Below are 16,114 nucleotides of genomic sequence, written 5' to 3' on the forward strand. Positions count from 1 at the left end.
GTGATTATGGATCAAAGCAAGCTGGCCTGAGCTTGCAATATGTGTAAGTCTGGTACATATTGTACTTCTTGTGGGAGTCTTACAACATGTGCCATCCGAATATAATGGCTGGCCCAGCTGTCCACAAGTCTGGTACATATTGTAATACTGGTATTTATTTTAATTGATTATATGCGAATTATATTCAGATACCAGTTATGGGAACATTTGCTGATGTTTCTGGCAAGTTGCGGAGGATGATCATGAGATGAATCTTGCATGGCGGCCACATGGACAAGGCGGTGACGCCAAGAACCTTTTTCAAGTCTTGTCCCGGCGGTAGCGTGTAGTGCAACTCCAAGAACATCGTTACGATGGCTATCGGCATACTACGCTTGCATCATAACTATCATTATGGCCCCTTGGGATAAGCTGAACGAATTGAAGGAAGCGTTGGCCGGCGACGATTATAAGACAGAAATACCTGCCGGACATGAGAAGAAGCAAGACGAGGTCCGAGCGGAAATACAGGGGGAGGAACATAAGATAAGGGAAGCGCAGGAGAGTGGAGGTTGGTCTGACAAGGTGGGCATGTACCACACGTATATGAAAGTGTGGATAACTTCACGGCGTGTCAGATCAAGAATGTGCTGGACGGTGGTGAAGCAAAGAGGAAGAAGGAAGAGGAGGAAGAACGATTGAGAATCGAAAAAGAGAAGGAACTGGCGAGGGAGAAAGTCGAAGCAGAGCGGGGTGTGGCGGGGAAGGTTGGCGGCTAGACTGCTTGTTCCTCAACTGGATTGGGACTCGGCTAACGCCTGCAGATACAAGATGTTTTCGATGGAGGACGCCACAAACGAGAACTTGAAGAAGCAGAATTCCAGCGTCTCGAAGCCGAGGCAAAGGCGGCTGCAAAGGAGCAAGGGCTGTCCCACCATGTAATATCGATTCCCATGTCTCCGTTGACTGTCTTACTTAGCCCCGCGCACCCGCAGATCAAGAAGGTGCTTGAAGGATCCGATGAGCGGGAATCCAAGCTTCAGGAAATCAATAAGAGTCAGAGGGACAAAACTAAAGAGGAAGAAGAGAGCAAACCTCATCTGACCGATAAGGTGACCATGTTACGACGGCCTAGATGGAGCAAGAATGTCAGCTTATTTCTTTATTTGAGTAGATCCACGATACTATAGAGAGGCTAAGCCCCAGGCCTACTCCCCCTCCTGAGCCTGAACACTTCAGTGACAAGGTCAGTAGCACGTCCTGTGCTCAGAGTCGTGACTGACACTGCCTCAGGTTAAGAATCTCTGGGAGCAAGCAACCCCTGGAGAAAAGGAGAGACAGGAAAGGCATTACAAGGAGCGCGAAGATACTGAAGAAGGCCTCCGAGACAAAGTACGGATTACCACATTTGCGTTCACGGCACACACATTGAGCGATTCATAGATCCAGGCCAAGTTACGCGGAGAGGAGAAGAAGCCTCAGACTGATAGAGGTTGGCTTGCATCAAAGGTAGTGCTGGCCTGGACCATTTGGACGTGATACTAATACTAGGTCAGCTGAACGAGATGACCGGCGGAGGTGTCCCAAGCGAAGAGAAAGAAGGTGAGTATGATCTTGCTATGCATCCTTGCGCAAACTGACAATCCTGAGTCATAGATAAGTTAGACAAAAGTACGTTCATGTCAGCTAATTCCCTCTTTGGAAACTACGATCGTTTCCCAGCTATCGATTTCTTCCAAGAGCATATCTTGCATCAAGGGGATCAGTCCAACGAGTCGGTGCTGGAACAAATGAAAGACGAGCAAATCAGCGACGGGCTCCGCACTGCGTACAAGGCGGTCACTGGTCACGAGCTACCTGTGAAGGATAAACCTCACTAAATCCTTCACGAGGAGCGGTGCAGCTGGCGCCGGGGGAAAATGCAGTAGAGGATCTTGTATAGTGTGTACATGGAATCAAATTACTCGAATTGAATCGCAGCATCGGGATCAGGGAGAAAGGTTCCGAGGGAATCGCGATTTTGCTTCTGTCGCTGATCAATCTTCTCTGTTAGATCGTGGCTTGAGGCGGCGCCTTCGCGTCTAGCGTCCTGGGACGGATAAGTCTTCGGCGTGTCTTGGTCGAGATCTGTTGGATTCGATACTTCTTTCTCCTTCTCCTTTGGACGGAACTCTGAAGGTAGCATCACTGCTCTGTCCAGTGCGACCGGTAGCCCTCTGTGACGACCTCTCAACATCACGGCGCACAGTATTAACTTGGACAACGTGCGCAAAGCCCCGGCGAATGAGTAGTTGGCCTGCGTTCTGTCAATGGCCTGCGTTTGGGTTATCTAGCGGATAGACTTACCGTTGGGATACCTAGGCTGAGCCCCACAGTCCCATAGGCGGATACCAACTCGAATGCTATTGAGGGCAGATCAAGATCAATAGAAAACGATCAAAACCACGATAATCAAACACACTCAATTGGAAAATATTGAACCAAGTCGCCTTCGATGGATCGTTGAGGTTATGCGCCTTCGCAACAGTTAGAGAAGAGTAACCAAGGAAAGGTTCCTGGTGCACCTCGATAATGCACAATAGAAACAACGCGAAGGCTAACCACCACAAGTCTGAATGAAGAAGACATTGTTAAGCATGCTAGACACTTGGCCAAGGGGCAATGTGCCGCACCGAAAGCTAGCTGCCTCCGAACATGGAGAAAAATGTACTTGCCCCATATCGCCACTCTTGATCCATTGTTGAACTGGTCGTCGTCGTCATCTACTTCTGCCTCTTCATCGTATATCCCCAATGATTGCTTCTCGTACACGTTCGTTGACCGTACGCTAGTTCACGCTTCAGTGCCACCAGTCGCTAGCAGAATTGGATGCGCGGTACTGACCTCATGGCAACAGGATAAACAGATATGTACATCATTATTAAGTAGAGAACTCTACGATACGGGAAGATTAATACTATAGTCAGGACAATGTTATGGAACGCCTCCTCACTTAACGGCCGGGGCCAAAGCTGAAAGTATCACAGACTGAAATCCAGCGGTTCGTACGGCACAGGCCTGCAGCAGCCCCAAGATGTTCCTAGTTCCTACCGGGATTGTAGAGATGGCCGGATTCCCGATGTCCAGAATGAGAAAGAAGAACCAATCGGTACAGCTGTGGGTGGGTTACAAACGCTCACGCGCAGAGAAGATGAGTCGTCACCGCACTTCAAGAACAACAGCATGAGCAGCAAAAACCATGTTTGACGAGAAGGGAACATGTATATGAAGCATCTGCGAGGGTGATCAAGTAGAAATTGATAGGTTTCATACGCTCGGGACCTTCGGTGAACGCATTTGGAGAGTATCCATCTGGTTATCGTCGCAATGAGCTCAATCCCTCATACAGGCTATCATCGCTCACATCATAAAGCGTAGGCTGGTAAGGCTGCTGTTATTTTTGTGTTGCGAGTTAGAGACAGGGTGTGCTCACAGAATAGGCTGGATAGGAGATCAGACGTGCGCATGGATCAAAAGGATTAACTCTCACGTAAGCTGTATTCCCGGCCAATATACACAGGATAAGAAAGAATATCATCGGATATGCCGTCTGAAATGGGATCATGTTCTGGTCAACCAGCGACATCCCCGTGTTTGCCCATGCCGCAACGACCTGAAACATGGAAAACCTGGAAATGACCATGCAGCCGAATGCCTGCCTCAGGTAGGCTGCGCTTACCATACTGGATTGATGACACGGTGCTGCTGCGGCGGAAGGAAGTTGCTTGTCCATCGGGATAGGGACATGTAAGGGGCGACGACAACCAATGACACCGCCAAAATACCCATGTAGTACTACAACATATACGAGGGGTGCGGAGAGGAATCAGGGAGAGAGGATGACATACGATAGGTACGATCCATAATAAAGCATTCAGTGCGCGGAATTCAACGCCGCCAAGCTCTTGCAGATTGTCTTCAGTCAATTGTAGGAACCTGGAGTTGCGATCCACAGTGGCATTGAAGGATATATAGGGAACTTGTTTGGTAGCGCCACGATGGGCTCCTTCTTCTCCTCTATCATCCATACCAGTGACGGTGGTTGTGTGTGGCATCGTTATGGTGCGCGTCAACTGAGTGTGCAGATTGGGCGCGGTTCTCTTCATGAGTTTAGAAACAAATTCTGTGGGACCTGCGAAACCACCGAAGTCGGATTCTTGCCTCCTCAGCGATCGCGTACGTTGGGTATGTATCGATGATTGTATCCCACTTGCATCTAAAGAGAATCAGAGTTGCTTAACATGGTAGTCTAGGAATCTCACTCACTTGGCGCGCCTTGTTGCGACGGCCTGCATGCGGACAATTCGATGTCCGGGCCCGTATCGTGCTGAGGACTCGGAGTTTCTCCATTGCCTGGCAACGAGGTCGTACTATCAACATTCGGTGGTACATCATTGGCCGAGGCCACGGGCTTATCACACCTGCTCCTTCAACGAAGTCCATGGCACCAATACGTCGAGGCGCAGTGTCTAATCGGCGTACCAGGCCTGGTCCGGATCGCGTACTCGCGACTACAACCTCAGGCCTATCCAGCTGTGTCGCGTCAGGTTCTCTTGACCGACGTCGTGGGGCCTGTTCTTCGTCAACTTTATTAGTCGCCATCTGATTACGGGACTTGGTCCTTTCTATTTCAGCCCGGATGACGTGGTGTAGGTGATTGACGAAATAACGTCTATATCCCATCCGAAGTGAAGTTAAAGGATAGGACGGGCAGTTGTGGGGACACACTAACCTCCTGACATAGACCAGAACCCAGGAGACGGCCACCTAATTCAACGGGGATTAATGTCGGAGCCCTTTTTGGTTCTCCTCGGCAGACAACTCAGACACCCACCGGATTTCCTATGAGCTCTAGTATCACCATGATCGTCTGTTGCCATGCTGTTAACGAACTCAGGTCGATAGTATACAATCCAGTCCCAGTGACAGAGCTGACACAAAGGAACAACGCATCGACATAGTTAATCTTGAAACAGCCGTTTGATGCCCAAAGGATGGCGGAGAAGATCAGGGAGCAAACAACGCTGAGGTAAGGTGTGAGGGTTTCGCAGATGATCATCGCACTCTTGAAGACTCACAAGAGAAGAAGGTGAATCCGAAAAAAATTAAGCCTCGGCATAAGGTAAAAGTTGGAGACCGATGGGAGCCCCATTCTGAACTAGACGAGGTGAGCGCTGAGCGCTGAAGAGCTGATCGTTGACCGGGATGCTCTCAATCCGAGTCGATCCTGGTACGCAAGCAGCCTTTCAAAGCCTCGAGGACGACGCTACTTAGCTGACGGTTCGATGACCCATTATATAACTATTGATACAACCCATGGCAAAATTGGCGCATAGGAGCCCACCTTGACCTACTGTATCTATAGAAGGGAAGTAAACGTCTTGTAGCGTATTTCTTGCTCGGCTTCCACGGACGCAGAAATTACCTGGCGCTCGAAGAGGAATCAATGCACCTCTGCTTTAGGTTCTCACCAGGACGTACTCAAATCTCAGTGAAGTACCATCGCATTGACTGAGCAACGGCTATGCTGATAGCGGGATTCTATGTACTGAATGTCAAGGTACTGTCGCGTATCTTTAACTTCACACTGCGATCAGCAGGCCACTCGAACCGTATGAACTCTAGAGTCCCCGCTATAGTCATTTTCGCTTTCAAAGGATCAGTCAGCTTCACACAAAAACACGCCCAGCAGGTGATCAGACCTTCGTCCCCTACATTGAAGCTCAGGCGCTTGAACGGCTCGGATCCAGAGTGCCCTTGACGAGGTGGCGCTCCAGGGTTGAAGAAGCTTGAGAAGCTTGACCCAACTTTCCATACGAGGACTGTGCTCTCTTCGAGAGAGACCGTTACCAGGCGTCGACCATCGGGGGAAAAGCTGCAAGCCACCAAGCGCTTCTTGTGACCTTCCAGGACATACAGCCGAGTTGCTGTCTTGAGGTCATACATGATCACAGCTCCTTCACTGGTCCCGACTGCCAGGCGTTGAGTGGCCATATGAAAATCCACTGTAGGAAAGCTAGAAGGAGGTGAACAACGTATGCCGAAGCAAACAAAGGATCTTAGTACATACGTTTTCACGACATGCCCCAGGATCTCTGTGGCTGTGTCTAATACGGCTTCGCGGTTCGCAGTTGAATTGGGGTCCAGAGACTTAACGACGGCCTCCACTAGTCTAGGTAAGTTGGGATACAGAACCAAAGGTTGCTGGGAATTGTGAGAGCATCTTGAAGGCAAAAGAACTCTGCACTCACCTTCCGTATAAAGAATGCAACTAGCTGCATCACGGACTTCCGATGCTCCACATCCTTGGGATGAAGGATGTCAAAAGCTAGGGTGGTCATAAACAGAGGAGAGTTGCTGGAGGCAATGCGAAGGACTGCAGAGCGTGCCAACAGGCCTGCATTCTGTGTAGATATACTCTCCTTCCGGGAGGTGGTTGCCAGTACAAATAAGGCTCGCAACATCTCCATGGCATCGACATACTGCTGCCAGACTGTGAAACCTCTCGAGCAAAGATCTATAGCTAGTGCGCGATGGTTAGATGTCTCATCGTGGAGATAGAACGCGATGGATTTAGAGATGTCTGAAAGGGTTCTACAACACTGGTAAGTGATAGCTTCCCAATGGCGTCGAGGAAGCTTACGTGGCCGACAAGAGGCTATATTTGGAGACAGCGATATAACCACATAAAAAGAGGGCCATAGCGGCAGTGTGGCTTAGTCTTCGCTCCTCGGGTTGCAGATAGGGTACTGACCGACAAATCATGAGGACAGAGCGACGGCAGGCTTGGATAGCACGTACGTGATGGCTGCCACGTATCTATGATCCTGTTCGTCTCCTCGTCCGATAAGCAGGCTAAACCGGCATCGAACAGGAGGTGGATAGCGGCTCTTAATTCACCTTGAGGACAAAGCGGTCAGCCGCCAGACTGAACAACATCGAGTAAATGTACAAACTTGAGGCATTGAACCAAGCGTTAGCGAGAAAAACAGGGCTTGGCACTTGGTAAGCCGGGCCTACGAGAGCGCCCAGTGAAGACGCATAGAACGCAATCACGGTGTTTGCGTTGTCTGTGAGATCTGCGACGGGGAATAGGAGGGAGATCTACGACAAGGAGTTGGAGTCTTACCTTCGAACAGCGCCAATGAACGGAGCAAGGCTATGATAGCAAGTGCACGCGCCGCCGAGACGTCAGAGGAGACGGTCCAATAACTTCGAGGGTTCCGTATGTCGACAGTGATGAAAGTGCCTCGGCTGGTGGACGCTGTCAAATCCGTCTTAAGATACTGACAAGTGGTTCGCACCTCATGAGTCCCACCAGTGGACCGCAAGGCTGAACACCTAGTCCCTCTTGACATATGGCATCGATGTCGGGACTCAGACCAAACGTGAGGAAGGTTGAAAGTATCGTTCGACTCTGCGTTAGGAGCACGGATGATTGGCGCTGTTTCTCCCCAGACGCTTGGCTTAGCAAGACCAGTTGGCCTAACAAAATTTCCAAGTCAACGAGTAATGTTGACGCTGTTGATTTACATGTGATGACAGCCTCGACATACACACGGAAGCACCACATACCTGCATCCGGACTGAATGAATTAACAGATAACGCTCCGGCAAAGGTGCCTTCCTTCAGTTTCTCGTCTCCACTATTCAATGGCCTGAAGATTAAGTTAACGTCACGGCCATGGCAAATAATGGAGCAGCAGACATCTCCATCCATTCTTTGTCTTGAGCGACGATATCCGCTGCCTTGTCCCAAGCCACCGATCTCCGGAACTCCTGTGTTCTTAAATCCCACAAGCGGGCCCAGCCATGCGCATATACAAGCAGTATGTTCTGCGAGTCGAAGTACATGTGCTCCAGCGGCGCAATAGAACCTGGGATGAGATAAAGGCTGAATAATGAAAAGTGAGCGTTCTGAAGCCCGGACGCAGTAAAGCTGCTTACAATTGACAACCGTCGATTGCGATCACTGCGACAGTCCCATCGTGCGCGATGCATAGAATGCAGTCTTTCAAGCATCCTGAATCCGGGGCTTCGATGACTTTCCGCAGAGGAGTTATAAACAACGTCCATCGCGCAGTAAGGGCTAAAGAGCTATGAGACAAAGGAGACAAGGTTAAACACACTTCATTTCCGAAGGTGCTGGATAACGGACCTGAAATCCCAACAGGCGACAGAACCGTCGTCGCCGCCGCCGACCAAGATTCGACTAGATGTCCTGCGGTTATGCACAGCGAAGAGCGACATCACCGCCGCGTTCAGAGGCGCGTCTGAGCGCTTGGCCGAAGAACCGGTCCAATCAGCCGCCAGGCTCGCGAGCGAGGACCGCTTGATATATCCATCGCCTGAGGAGGGCAGTGTCAATTAGAATACTCTCGAAGTCAGGAAAAGATATCGCCTCACTGTAACCAGTGATAATCAAGTTGAGCTCTAGAGGAAGCAGCGCGGTCAGCGATAACTCGTTATCCTTCGGCTGACGCTTCGCTTTCCAGAGGATAGTAGATCGAGCATCCTTTACCCTCCCTTTCGAGTTAGCTGCGACCCTAGACGTCTCGGGCGGCTCTGTCAGCTGTAGCATCCTCCTACCCGTCTCATCCCTCGTAGCAAGTAGTATCCCGTCAGGAAAAATTATGTGATTAGCGGAATGATCTGGAAGGGTCATCGTGCGCGAAAGCTGATACCTGTATATAAACAGATATTTAACAAAACTATCATGTGGTGTCAAGTCAATCTTACGCATGGATGGCAGAAGATCCTGCTGAGCGTTCCTCGCCTGTTACTTCGTCGTTATTGGGGTCGACGGTCCGTATGGTGTATACTTCTGCGCGGTCCTAAGGGAACGGCGAGTTAGCTTGCCATAGACATGCAGGGCGTCGACTTACATCGCATACTGCCACGAAAGAATCCAATCCAGACACCCCGACATCTTCGATACGAGGTATCGAGATTGACGATCCAACCGGCGACATCGTGCGTGCTGTCAAATCCAGATCCAGCGCCTGTACCAGGAGCAGAAACAGTCAATTGGACCCAAAAAAGCGGAGCGAAAGCATACGCACAATCACCGTACTATCGGACCATATCACCGCTCGAGGATAGCATACCCGAACGCCCGCAATTACCCCAGCATCACCCTCGCCAAAGGAAATCTCACCCAAGTCCAATTCTTCACCCAGAACTATCTTTCCGGGCCGCTTCTCCGGCTCTGCAGCTGCTACATGCTCCGACGAACGGATTTTCAGAGCTTTGAAGGGATTCGGCAGGGGCAGAGAGGTGAGGCTGTTGTTAGTGCTGCTCTCGTTCTCGGCTAGCGAGGCATGCAGCGAATTTGGCGCTGGAGATGAGAGGCGCAGCGAGCGCATGACGAGGTGACGCGAAGGGGTTATGTGGAGCAACGCCAGGTCATCTGGTAGTAGAACCATTTAGTATTGTCAGCTCTCGGGGGCGATATTGGCTGTATGCACCTTCAGATCCTGTCTCGCACAGCCTGTGGCCACATAAAGGCCCGTCCACACACCACTCGCCTACTTTCTCAAGGACGGGCGTGTTAAAGCGTTCATGCTCATGCAATCGCCTCAATTCAAAGATAGCAAGGCGGGTCACTTCCGATACGTCGTCCTGAGACGAATGGTAATCCCCGGGGACCGAAGGAGCAGCTGCGGCGGTCGTAGGATCGTTCGCGCAAACTAGTACAAGGGTTTTCTACGGGATTGTTCCAGTGGTTTTATAAGGAACATATACATAACCACTCGTGATTATTAACATGTCCGTGGTAGATGTGCAAAGGCCCCGCACCTCTCCGTGAGTAATCACCTGCATCCGTTTCCAACTCCAGACGTGGTACGACATGTCATGGGGCTTGATACCATCCGGCGGGGCAAGCGAATGCTCATCTTCAATCTGCAATGTACCCGTACAAGAACCGTCCTGCAGGGAGTGTACCGACAGATATCTAGGAAGCTGTTATACATATGAGCGATCACTTCAGCCGGAAGGTCATGATTCACCCTGATTCCTGGAGGCAAAGGAGCTCCTGACTATCATGTATGATTTCCACAGATGATACCGCATGTCCCTCCCCGAAGCGCTGAGGACAGATGTGAAGTTTTAGGGACATGACAGATGACGCCGGAGGAGGGGTGGCATCGGCAGTGGAAAGCGTAGGTGAAGGCGCGCGCGACATCGATCTGGACGTAGAAAGCGAGCTGCTCAGAGTAGATGAAACATGCCACGGTGAGCGCAGTAAGCGAGACGGAGATTGGGAAGGCGGGCCTTCAGGAGCAGTCGACTTCTCCTTGGGACCTTTGCCTTTGAGCATGTCTTTGAGCTTCTCGGGCTCCTCTTCGAAGTCGACGTAGTTCTTGGGCGCTTCTGCTTGTTCCAAAGAGAGGCCGGAGACAATTCGAGAGCGGGAGGAGACAGAGAAGGGAGCCAGACCTGAGGTTACAGACGAAGGTGAAGTCGAGCGGGACTTTGACTGAGCTAGTTTAGAGCGTCTTGTTGGACTTGAGGGTCTGAGAGACAGAGAGACCTTGGCACTGCCGAACTGGCTCTCGTTAGGCTCTTGGGAGCGATGCTTTTCTGGCCGACTTGCAGCATGGAAGATGTAGACTGTGCCGTCTGCACATCCCAAAGCAACGCCTGCTACGTCCTGTCCCCTGTCATTATCTTTATATGAGACTTCTCCGTTTCGAGAGTCGAGACTCCAGGAAACTACGCAAGTCGGGTTAGCACGAGAGCAGGATGTCTCAATAATATCCACAGAGCTAGGTGTCGACGAGCTTTGCTGTCCACTCGAGCCGCAGAGTGTAATGGGCAGAAGAAACCGACTCGAAGTCATCCTGCCTGGAACCGCAAACCGAGTTATGCTACCAGCAAACGGCAAGTTATAACGGCGCTCGCAGGTCAACTATATCCAGTGCTTTCAACCAGAGCAGCAGACATTCGCGAATGACGGAAGACGGAGAAACAAGACGAAGCCCAATTCCGAGTGACGCCAACAAACGTGAGAACAACATACTTCATGAGGCGAAACCGCTCTCAGCCACCTTCGTCTGGACCTTTCTGTAACTCACGCGGCGAGCACAGGGCTTCGAGCTTTCCCTTCGTCGGCAGCAGCGACGACGACGTTCACTCTGAGGTCTCGAATATGGACTTCGACCGTAAATCCGCAGTTTCCTCGTTCTACGGCGCTCCCGGGCGGCGGAGCGTGGACGCCCTGAACGCGGACTTCCCAGCGCCAGGCCAGGAGCGCGCACGCCGGGACTCCTCGTCGTCGTTCTTCAACCCAAACTACGGTGCTCGGCCTACGCCCAGTGCCGGATACAATCGCAGCTCGTATTTCCATCCCGGGAGGGAGGAGCCCGTGAAGGGCGGATTGCACGACGAGGAGGAGGCGTTGGCAGGGCCAGCTGATAGCTGGGATGTGTACGCAGACTTTAACAATGCGGGCCCGCGGTACAGCGCGGCATTTGTTAGCAACAATAGCTCAGGGTACGAGGTCACCATGCTTGCTTGGTTACAATGGACGTTAACCCTGCCTTAGCTACCGGGAGATACCCGCCTCCACGCCAAAGTACGAGGAGGATCTCGCCACGCCTGCCACAAACGGACCTGTGGAGATGGTCACCGTACCCGCACTCGGTCCGGAATGGAAGAAGGACGAGCTGAAGGCGATGACGAAGACCGGCAAGCGCGAAAGGAAGGCGGAGAGCAGAAAGCAGTTTTGGAAAGACTGGAACCGCGGCGAGCGGGGGCTCTGCGGGCCCTACTTCACGCGCCGGTTCACTGCGTTCTTTATGTTCGGGCTATGTTGCGCGTGCGTCGCTCCCATCCATCTGCCTTGTGCTCCCGCCTGACGTGACGGCTTGCTAGCATCGCTCTTGTGCTTGCATTCACCATCCCCCGTGTCCCCTCCTTTGCTTTCAACTCCGACGAACCCCTCCTCAACGCCACCTCGCCCTTCAACGAGACCGTGCCCACCATCTTCTCGCGCGCGCCCGCAAACTTCTCATTCCCCTCGCTCGTTGACCTTCAAGCGAACACGGGCAGCAATTTCCTGCCGCTGACGTTTACGAAGCTCAGCGGGCAGGTGTTCGACCTGGACACGGGCATGCTGGTCGGCACCGGGAGCTTGGGGCACACGACTGTGCCAGCAAAGGCGTTCCCCGAGATCAAGCTGCCGATGAATTTCACGTATGTCGCGACTAACGACTCCGACATCACATGTAAGCACGCTCCGTCCTATACTTTTGCCACTTCGTTTCGCTTAGCGGTACGTAGGGAATAATTGGTACAACGCGTGCAAAAACACCGCTCTCTATGCCAACGGCACGCGGCCAGGGTTGAAATTCCGCCTCGTCCTCGACATGAACATCTTCGGCCTCGCGTCGCACCCAACAGCCTCAACACAGATAACGGATGCACCCTGTCCGATTGAGCTGCCGCAAAATTCTGTGTGATTTCAGGCTATCGCTGAAGTTCATCAGGCGTATATTTTCTTCGATCTGGACTTTCGAGACGCAGACCCGCGTACGGACTACTAGGAGACGAGCTTGCATATGTATTCTTTCAGAGCCTGCATTCTGGACTTATCGCTGTCACGTTCCTATACTTGCTACCAGTGCACATCCGCTCATTATAATTCGAGTTAATTTTATTCTCTGCATTTTCCTCGGACGATGTGTGATATGCTCGGCTGCAAGGACTACGGGATGTGGCCGGATGTTGAACGTTGCTCACCTCTTGCCAATCGGTCTACGTCTCGACTCTCGAGATTCATTCCGTATACAAGCAATATATATCGTAACTCCTCGCTCTATAACTACCTAACGATCTCGCATTAGCCAGATCCAGATATTCGGAGAATGAATCAACACAGATGTTAAACAGTTCCTTTGCGCAGAGCCCCCCACTAGATGTAATATATGAAATCAACGATGGGTGTCCGGATAGAATACAGGGAGCTCAAACGAAAGATATTCAAAAAGATAAGGGCACTTCGACTGTTCATCGCATGACAAATAGAGGTGTCGCAAGAGCAGTGTGATCAGCAATTAGACCATGAACTCCCAGACCTTGAAGTAGTCGGCGGGATTCTGCGGGGTGAAGGCTGCTATGGGCTTATTACAAGTATACCGGCCGATAGAGTCCCATCGCTGGATGCCGCTAGAGCAAATAAACTCGGTGGCCGTTCACGATTGTCTCGTCAGGAGCGACGCGGAGGGCGGTACTATTCAGGGGCATCCCTGCCCTGCAGACCAGGCAGGGCGATAGACGGAGAACGACCTGAGAAAGGAAGAGCTCAGTCTTACTACCGTCATGACATGAAATGTAACTGACTGCGACGTCCTTGATTTCCGTTCCCTTGGTGCGAGGAGCCGTCCCCGGCCTCAGTGATATCCATCTCCGTGATCATGCTGAGCTCATATTCGGGCGGAGAGTTCGGGTCATACGGAGGGGCGGGAGCATCTTCTGAATTGGCGATCGCACACAATTGGAGAACATCCGTCCGCGTTTGGCCTGCATATGGCTGCGTTAGTCCACTTCCATCGGGCACAGGGCACGAGGAAATGCTATCAAAATACCTTCATTGATACCTGTCATGCTGTTCGTATCCTCTGGAGCCTCCGTGGGGCAGCAGATAGGTAGCCCGAGACAGTAAATGATGGCAAAGCCGATGAGTATGACTAAACGATATCGTCAGGCGGGGGCAAGAGAGCGTAGTGGACTCGCCCACCACCGAAGACCACCGCGCCGGACACGATCCATCCTACAACACTTTCCTTGGGCGATATCTCGAGCGCTCTCTGGTTCTGGGAATCACTTTCCCTGCGGAGTGGCATGGCGGCGGCAATCTCTGCCAGGGCTAGCGCTGTTATTGGCATCGTGGTGAAGAAGAGGGTCTGCGAGAGCAGGGGGGAAGATATATAATCACGAAGCTCACAGCAAGTGGACAGCTTCTACAGAGCATGTGGTTTACCAGCTTTCATTTAGTTTACAAGGCCCACCGCGGACGGAAAAGTCGGCATACTGAAGACCATGACGCAGGAAGAGACTGGGAGAAGACAAACCAGGGACGTCAACCGAGCGCTTCTAGAGACGCTAGGCAATAGCGCTGGGTGGCTGCGAATTCCGCGCACAGCAAACCAAAGCATTTCTGAACACCGCCGATTGAACGGTGAAAAGCAAAGACTATCCCGGATGTTCCCGCGAGTCCCCAGCGAGATTAGCTCAGTATACGGTAGGGCAGGCGGTTTCTCTGCCGTGCTGAGCGTCAAAGCACTCAAATCGAATACCGCGGAGCTTGGAGATATACCGGCGCCAGCATCAGTACCTGATGCCTCCGACGCAAATAGGCTCCATGGCGAGGAATCTGGAAAGGATCAATAGTACTTTGCCGGGACAGGGACTAGGACAAAGGGAAACTGACAAGCGTGTGAGGAAAAGGATTTGCACGTCCGTCGTTTAACGTTCATCATCATCACCCGTTCGAATTAGCAGTGTATAGCCATCCTTCTAGGCCGAAGCGTTCCATCCGGTGTGCATCTACCATCTTGTGGACTTCGAAGTTCGAAAAATAGCATCAAACGCGTACTTAGCCAGAGGGATCGCTTCATTTTTCATACCGCGATGCAAGAATCAGTCGGACCAGTGGACGTTGACTTCCGATATGGGTTCCGGGAAGCTCCGACGCAGTAGCGCAGCCTAGTTTACGCGTGTGTATCCATAACGAGCGTCGGTGGGCCTTGATCATTGATCACAGGAATAGAGAAGTAAGATGTACAATCGTATACTATGGGACGTGAACCAGGCGGAGCTGATGTCTGAAGGTCCAATACAGCCCCAGTGCGGTCATTCTCATCCCGGGCCGAGTCGAGCCTCGTCGGACTCGGCTTCAAACACCCCTGCGATTCCCCTGGAATGGGTGCTGTGGCCGGGGTGCGTGGGGTGTAGGAAGGTAAGCGCTGATCAAAGGTAGATGTACGACTCAGTGTCGGAGATGGGAAGGTATTCATGCGATGGACGTTTCGTCCCTCGCTTTCAGCGTGCGCGCCTTCAGCGTCTAGCTCACGGGGACGCAACAAGATTCCGACCAAACGGAAAGGTCTCTTCATGCAATCTGACCTCCTGTCAGAATATTCATGGGCATAGGTCGCGGACTAGGAGCGCACCAATCCATGAGGTATCACCCGTTTTCCTCAGCAGATGTCTGCGCTGATTGTACCGGTGGCTGCAGAAAAATAGCACACCAACGACGGTAAGGAATACTGGAGTATGCATTTTCGTGGGGCATTAGTGAGGCGCACGACTCTTGTGCAGACGTACAGATCCCAAACAACAATGCCGTTAGAATCTGGGCAGCTTGCCACCCGCTGTCCTTCATACTGCCATGTACACTATAGTAGTGTCGGTGGATAGGATGGTGTCAGACATGCTGGAAGTTCTACTTCGCTCTTTCTGATCAATGGAGGTCTATTAACCGGATGCTGTGACTAGGAATGAGGTCAATGCAGTGGCAGATTGTATTGACAGCACCACTGATCGTGGCTGTGGAAGCTGTACAAGGCAGGCTCTCGAGACAATGGCTGGCGCATCATGCTAATGCGCGTTATGCATGAGAAGGCGCTCAGGAAAGTTGACAAACGGAGCGAAGAATTACTGGCCGATGTTGCATGCTCCGTACGTTCTGGAACGGGCTGCGCAACAGGAGAGACGTCCTGTAGCCCGTGAAACCTGAAATTTTGACAGATGAATGGTCTCACAGATGCGAATGCAGTATCGAGGGTATCCAGATTCGTGGGGCTTCTTGCCTATATCGGAGAATCAAACGATACTTCGAGGGTGTCTATATCCATATCGTCTAGGCCCTCTATAGGAGGCATTACCAAAATAGTGGAAGTGGAACTCGGCGTTAGGTGGCCCGGTATCCGACTTCCACTAGTTCGACCTGTGTCGTGCCACATTTCCCGCCCGTCCCCGATCACCCCCACCGGTGCCGGTGAGTGCTTGCCACAGTGCCCTTGCACCAAGCATTGCACCCCCCCTCCCCCCCGCCCGACGGTTAGGGTTTGGGTTAGAGGGGGGTCCGGGG

At 51.9% G+C, this 16,114-nt stretch overlaps 5 protein-coding genes across 5 annotated transcripts; 2 read left to right on the forward strand and 3 right to left on the reverse strand.

Annotated features, from left to right (window-relative positions):
- The first annotated feature begins 339 nt into the window (after window positions 1–339).
- GLOTRDRAFT_116586 (uncharacterized protein) lies at window positions 340–2,048 on the forward strand. The gene is made up of 11 exons (XM_007868874.1): window positions 340–564; window positions 618–746; window positions 804–917; window positions 975–1,091; window positions 1,154–1,225; window positions 1,273–1,371; window positions 1,423–1,488; window positions 1,536–1,581; window positions 1,636–1,650; window positions 1,702–1,979; window positions 2,033–2,048. Exons 1-10 carry the CDS (start codon window positions 394–396, stop codon window positions 1,857–1,859), a joined length of 987 nt encoding a protein of 328 aa, XP_007867065.1. The 5' UTR covers window positions 340–393; the 3' UTR covers window positions 1,860–1,979; window positions 2,033–2,048.
- On the reverse strand, window positions 1,940–5,137 carry GLOTRDRAFT_77591 (TrkH-domain-containing protein; the record flags this gene model as incomplete). The annotated part of the gene is made up of 17 exons (XM_007868875.1): window positions 1,940–2,275; window positions 2,326–2,381; window positions 2,441–2,495; window positions 2,544–2,590; window positions 2,652–2,806; window positions 2,863–2,913; window positions 2,972–3,133; window positions 3,187–3,330; window positions 3,383–3,397; window positions 3,452–3,459; window positions 3,509–3,647; window positions 3,698–3,813; window positions 3,867–4,234; window positions 4,281–4,690; window positions 4,751–4,785; window positions 4,853–5,042; window positions 5,097–5,137. The coding sequence occupies 17 exons, from the start codon at window positions 5,135–5,137 to the stop codon at window positions 1,940–1,942; spliced, it is 2,328 nt and encodes a 775-aa protein (XP_007867066.1).
- Window positions 5,138–5,551: 414 nt separating this feature from the next.
- On the reverse strand, window positions 5,552–11,001 carry GLOTRDRAFT_139310 (WD40 repeat-like protein). Its single transcript, XM_007868876.1, has 20 exons — window positions 10,029–11,001; window positions 9,817–9,973; window positions 9,486–9,723; window positions 9,081–9,427; window positions 8,904–9,020; window positions 8,758–8,852; window positions 8,425–8,702; window positions 8,177–8,366; window positions 7,966–8,115; window positions 7,727–7,912; window positions 7,594–7,676; window positions 7,323–7,539; window positions 7,148–7,272; window positions 6,975–7,097; window positions 6,820–6,918; window positions 6,662–6,767; window positions 6,270–6,612; window positions 6,089–6,222; window positions 5,721–6,034; window positions 5,552–5,666 (listed from the first exon to the last, which is right to left on the reverse strand). Exons 1-20 carry the CDS (start codon window positions 10,859–10,861, stop codon window positions 5,560–5,562), a joined length of 4,242 nt encoding a protein of 1,413 aa, XP_007867067.1. The 5' UTR covers window positions 10,862–11,001; the 3' UTR covers window positions 5,552–5,559.
- An 81-nt stretch (window positions 11,002–11,082) lies between these two features.
- Window positions 11,083–12,732, forward strand: GLOTRDRAFT_116588 (uncharacterized protein). Its single transcript, XM_007868877.1, has 4 exons — window positions 11,083–11,514; window positions 11,567–11,839; window positions 11,896–12,248; window positions 12,304–12,732. Exons 1-4 carry the CDS (start codon window positions 11,171–11,173, stop codon window positions 12,480–12,482), a joined length of 1,149 nt encoding a protein of 382 aa, XP_007867068.1. The 5' UTR covers window positions 11,083–11,170; the 3' UTR covers window positions 12,483–12,732.
- Window positions 12,733–13,076: 344 nt separating this feature from the next.
- Window positions 13,077–13,907, reverse strand: GLOTRDRAFT_130180 (uncharacterized protein; the record flags this gene model as incomplete). The annotated part of the gene is made up of 5 exons (XM_007868878.1): window positions 13,077–13,188; window positions 13,254–13,308; window positions 13,363–13,542; window positions 13,608–13,709; window positions 13,760–13,907. The coding sequence occupies 5 exons, from the start codon at window positions 13,905–13,907 to the stop codon at window positions 13,077–13,079; spliced, it is 597 nt and encodes a 198-aa protein (XP_007867069.1).
- Between the last annotated feature and the right edge of the window lie 2,207 nt (window positions 13,908–16,114).

Source organism: Gloeophyllum trabeum, assembly GCF_000344685.1.
Source record: "Gloeophyllum trabeum ATCC 11539 unplaced genomic scaffold GLOTRscaffold_00008, whole genome shotgun sequence".
Classification (NCBI taxonomy): Eukaryota; Fungi; Basidiomycota; class Agaricomycetes; order Gloeophyllales; family Gloeophyllaceae; genus Gloeophyllum; species Gloeophyllum trabeum.

What these genes read in the sequence shown, in the direction of transcription:
- GLOTRDRAFT_116586 (XM_007868874.1), top strand. Translation starts at nt 394, where the DNA reads ATGGCCCCTTGGGATAAGCTGAACGAATTGAAGGAAGCGTTGGCCGGC. An exon ending in AGCGGGGTGTGGCGGGGAAG is followed by an intron (nt 747 to 803) that starts GTTGGCGGCTAG and finishes TAACGCCTGCAG; the next exon opens with ATACAAGATGTTTTCGATGG. An exon ending in CTGAACACTTCAGTGACAAG is followed by an intron (nt 1,226 to 1,272) that starts GTCAGTAGCACG and finishes ACACTGCCTCAG; the next exon opens with GTTAAGAATCTCTGGGAGCA.
- GLOTRDRAFT_139310 (XM_007868876.1), bottom strand. Translation starts at nt 10,861, where the DNA reads ATGACTTCGAGTCGGTTTCTTCTGCCCATTACACTCTGCGGCTCGAGT. An exon ending in CTTTCGTGGCAGTATGCGAT is followed by an intron (nt 8,853 to 8,903) that starts GTAAGTCGACGC and finishes CCGTTCCCTTAG; the next exon opens with GACCGCGCAGAAGTATACAC. An exon ending in GCAATCGACGGTTGTCAATT is followed by an intron (nt 7,913 to 7,965) that starts GTAAGCAGCTTT and finishes TTCATTATTCAG; the next exon opens with CCTTTATCTCATCCCAGGTT.
- GLOTRDRAFT_116588 (XM_007868877.1), top strand. Translation starts at nt 11,171, where the DNA reads ATGGACTTCGACCGTAAATCCGCAGTTTCCTCGTTCTACGGCGCTCCC. An exon ending in GTTAGCAACAATAGCTCAGG is followed by an intron (nt 11,515 to 11,566) that starts GTACGAGGTCAC and finishes ACCCTGCCTTAG; the next exon opens with CTACCGGGAGATACCCGCCT. An exon ending in TAACGACTCCGACATCACAT is followed by an intron (nt 12,249 to 12,303) that starts GTAAGCACGCTC and finishes AGCGGTACGTAG; the next exon opens with GGAATAATTGGTACAACGCG.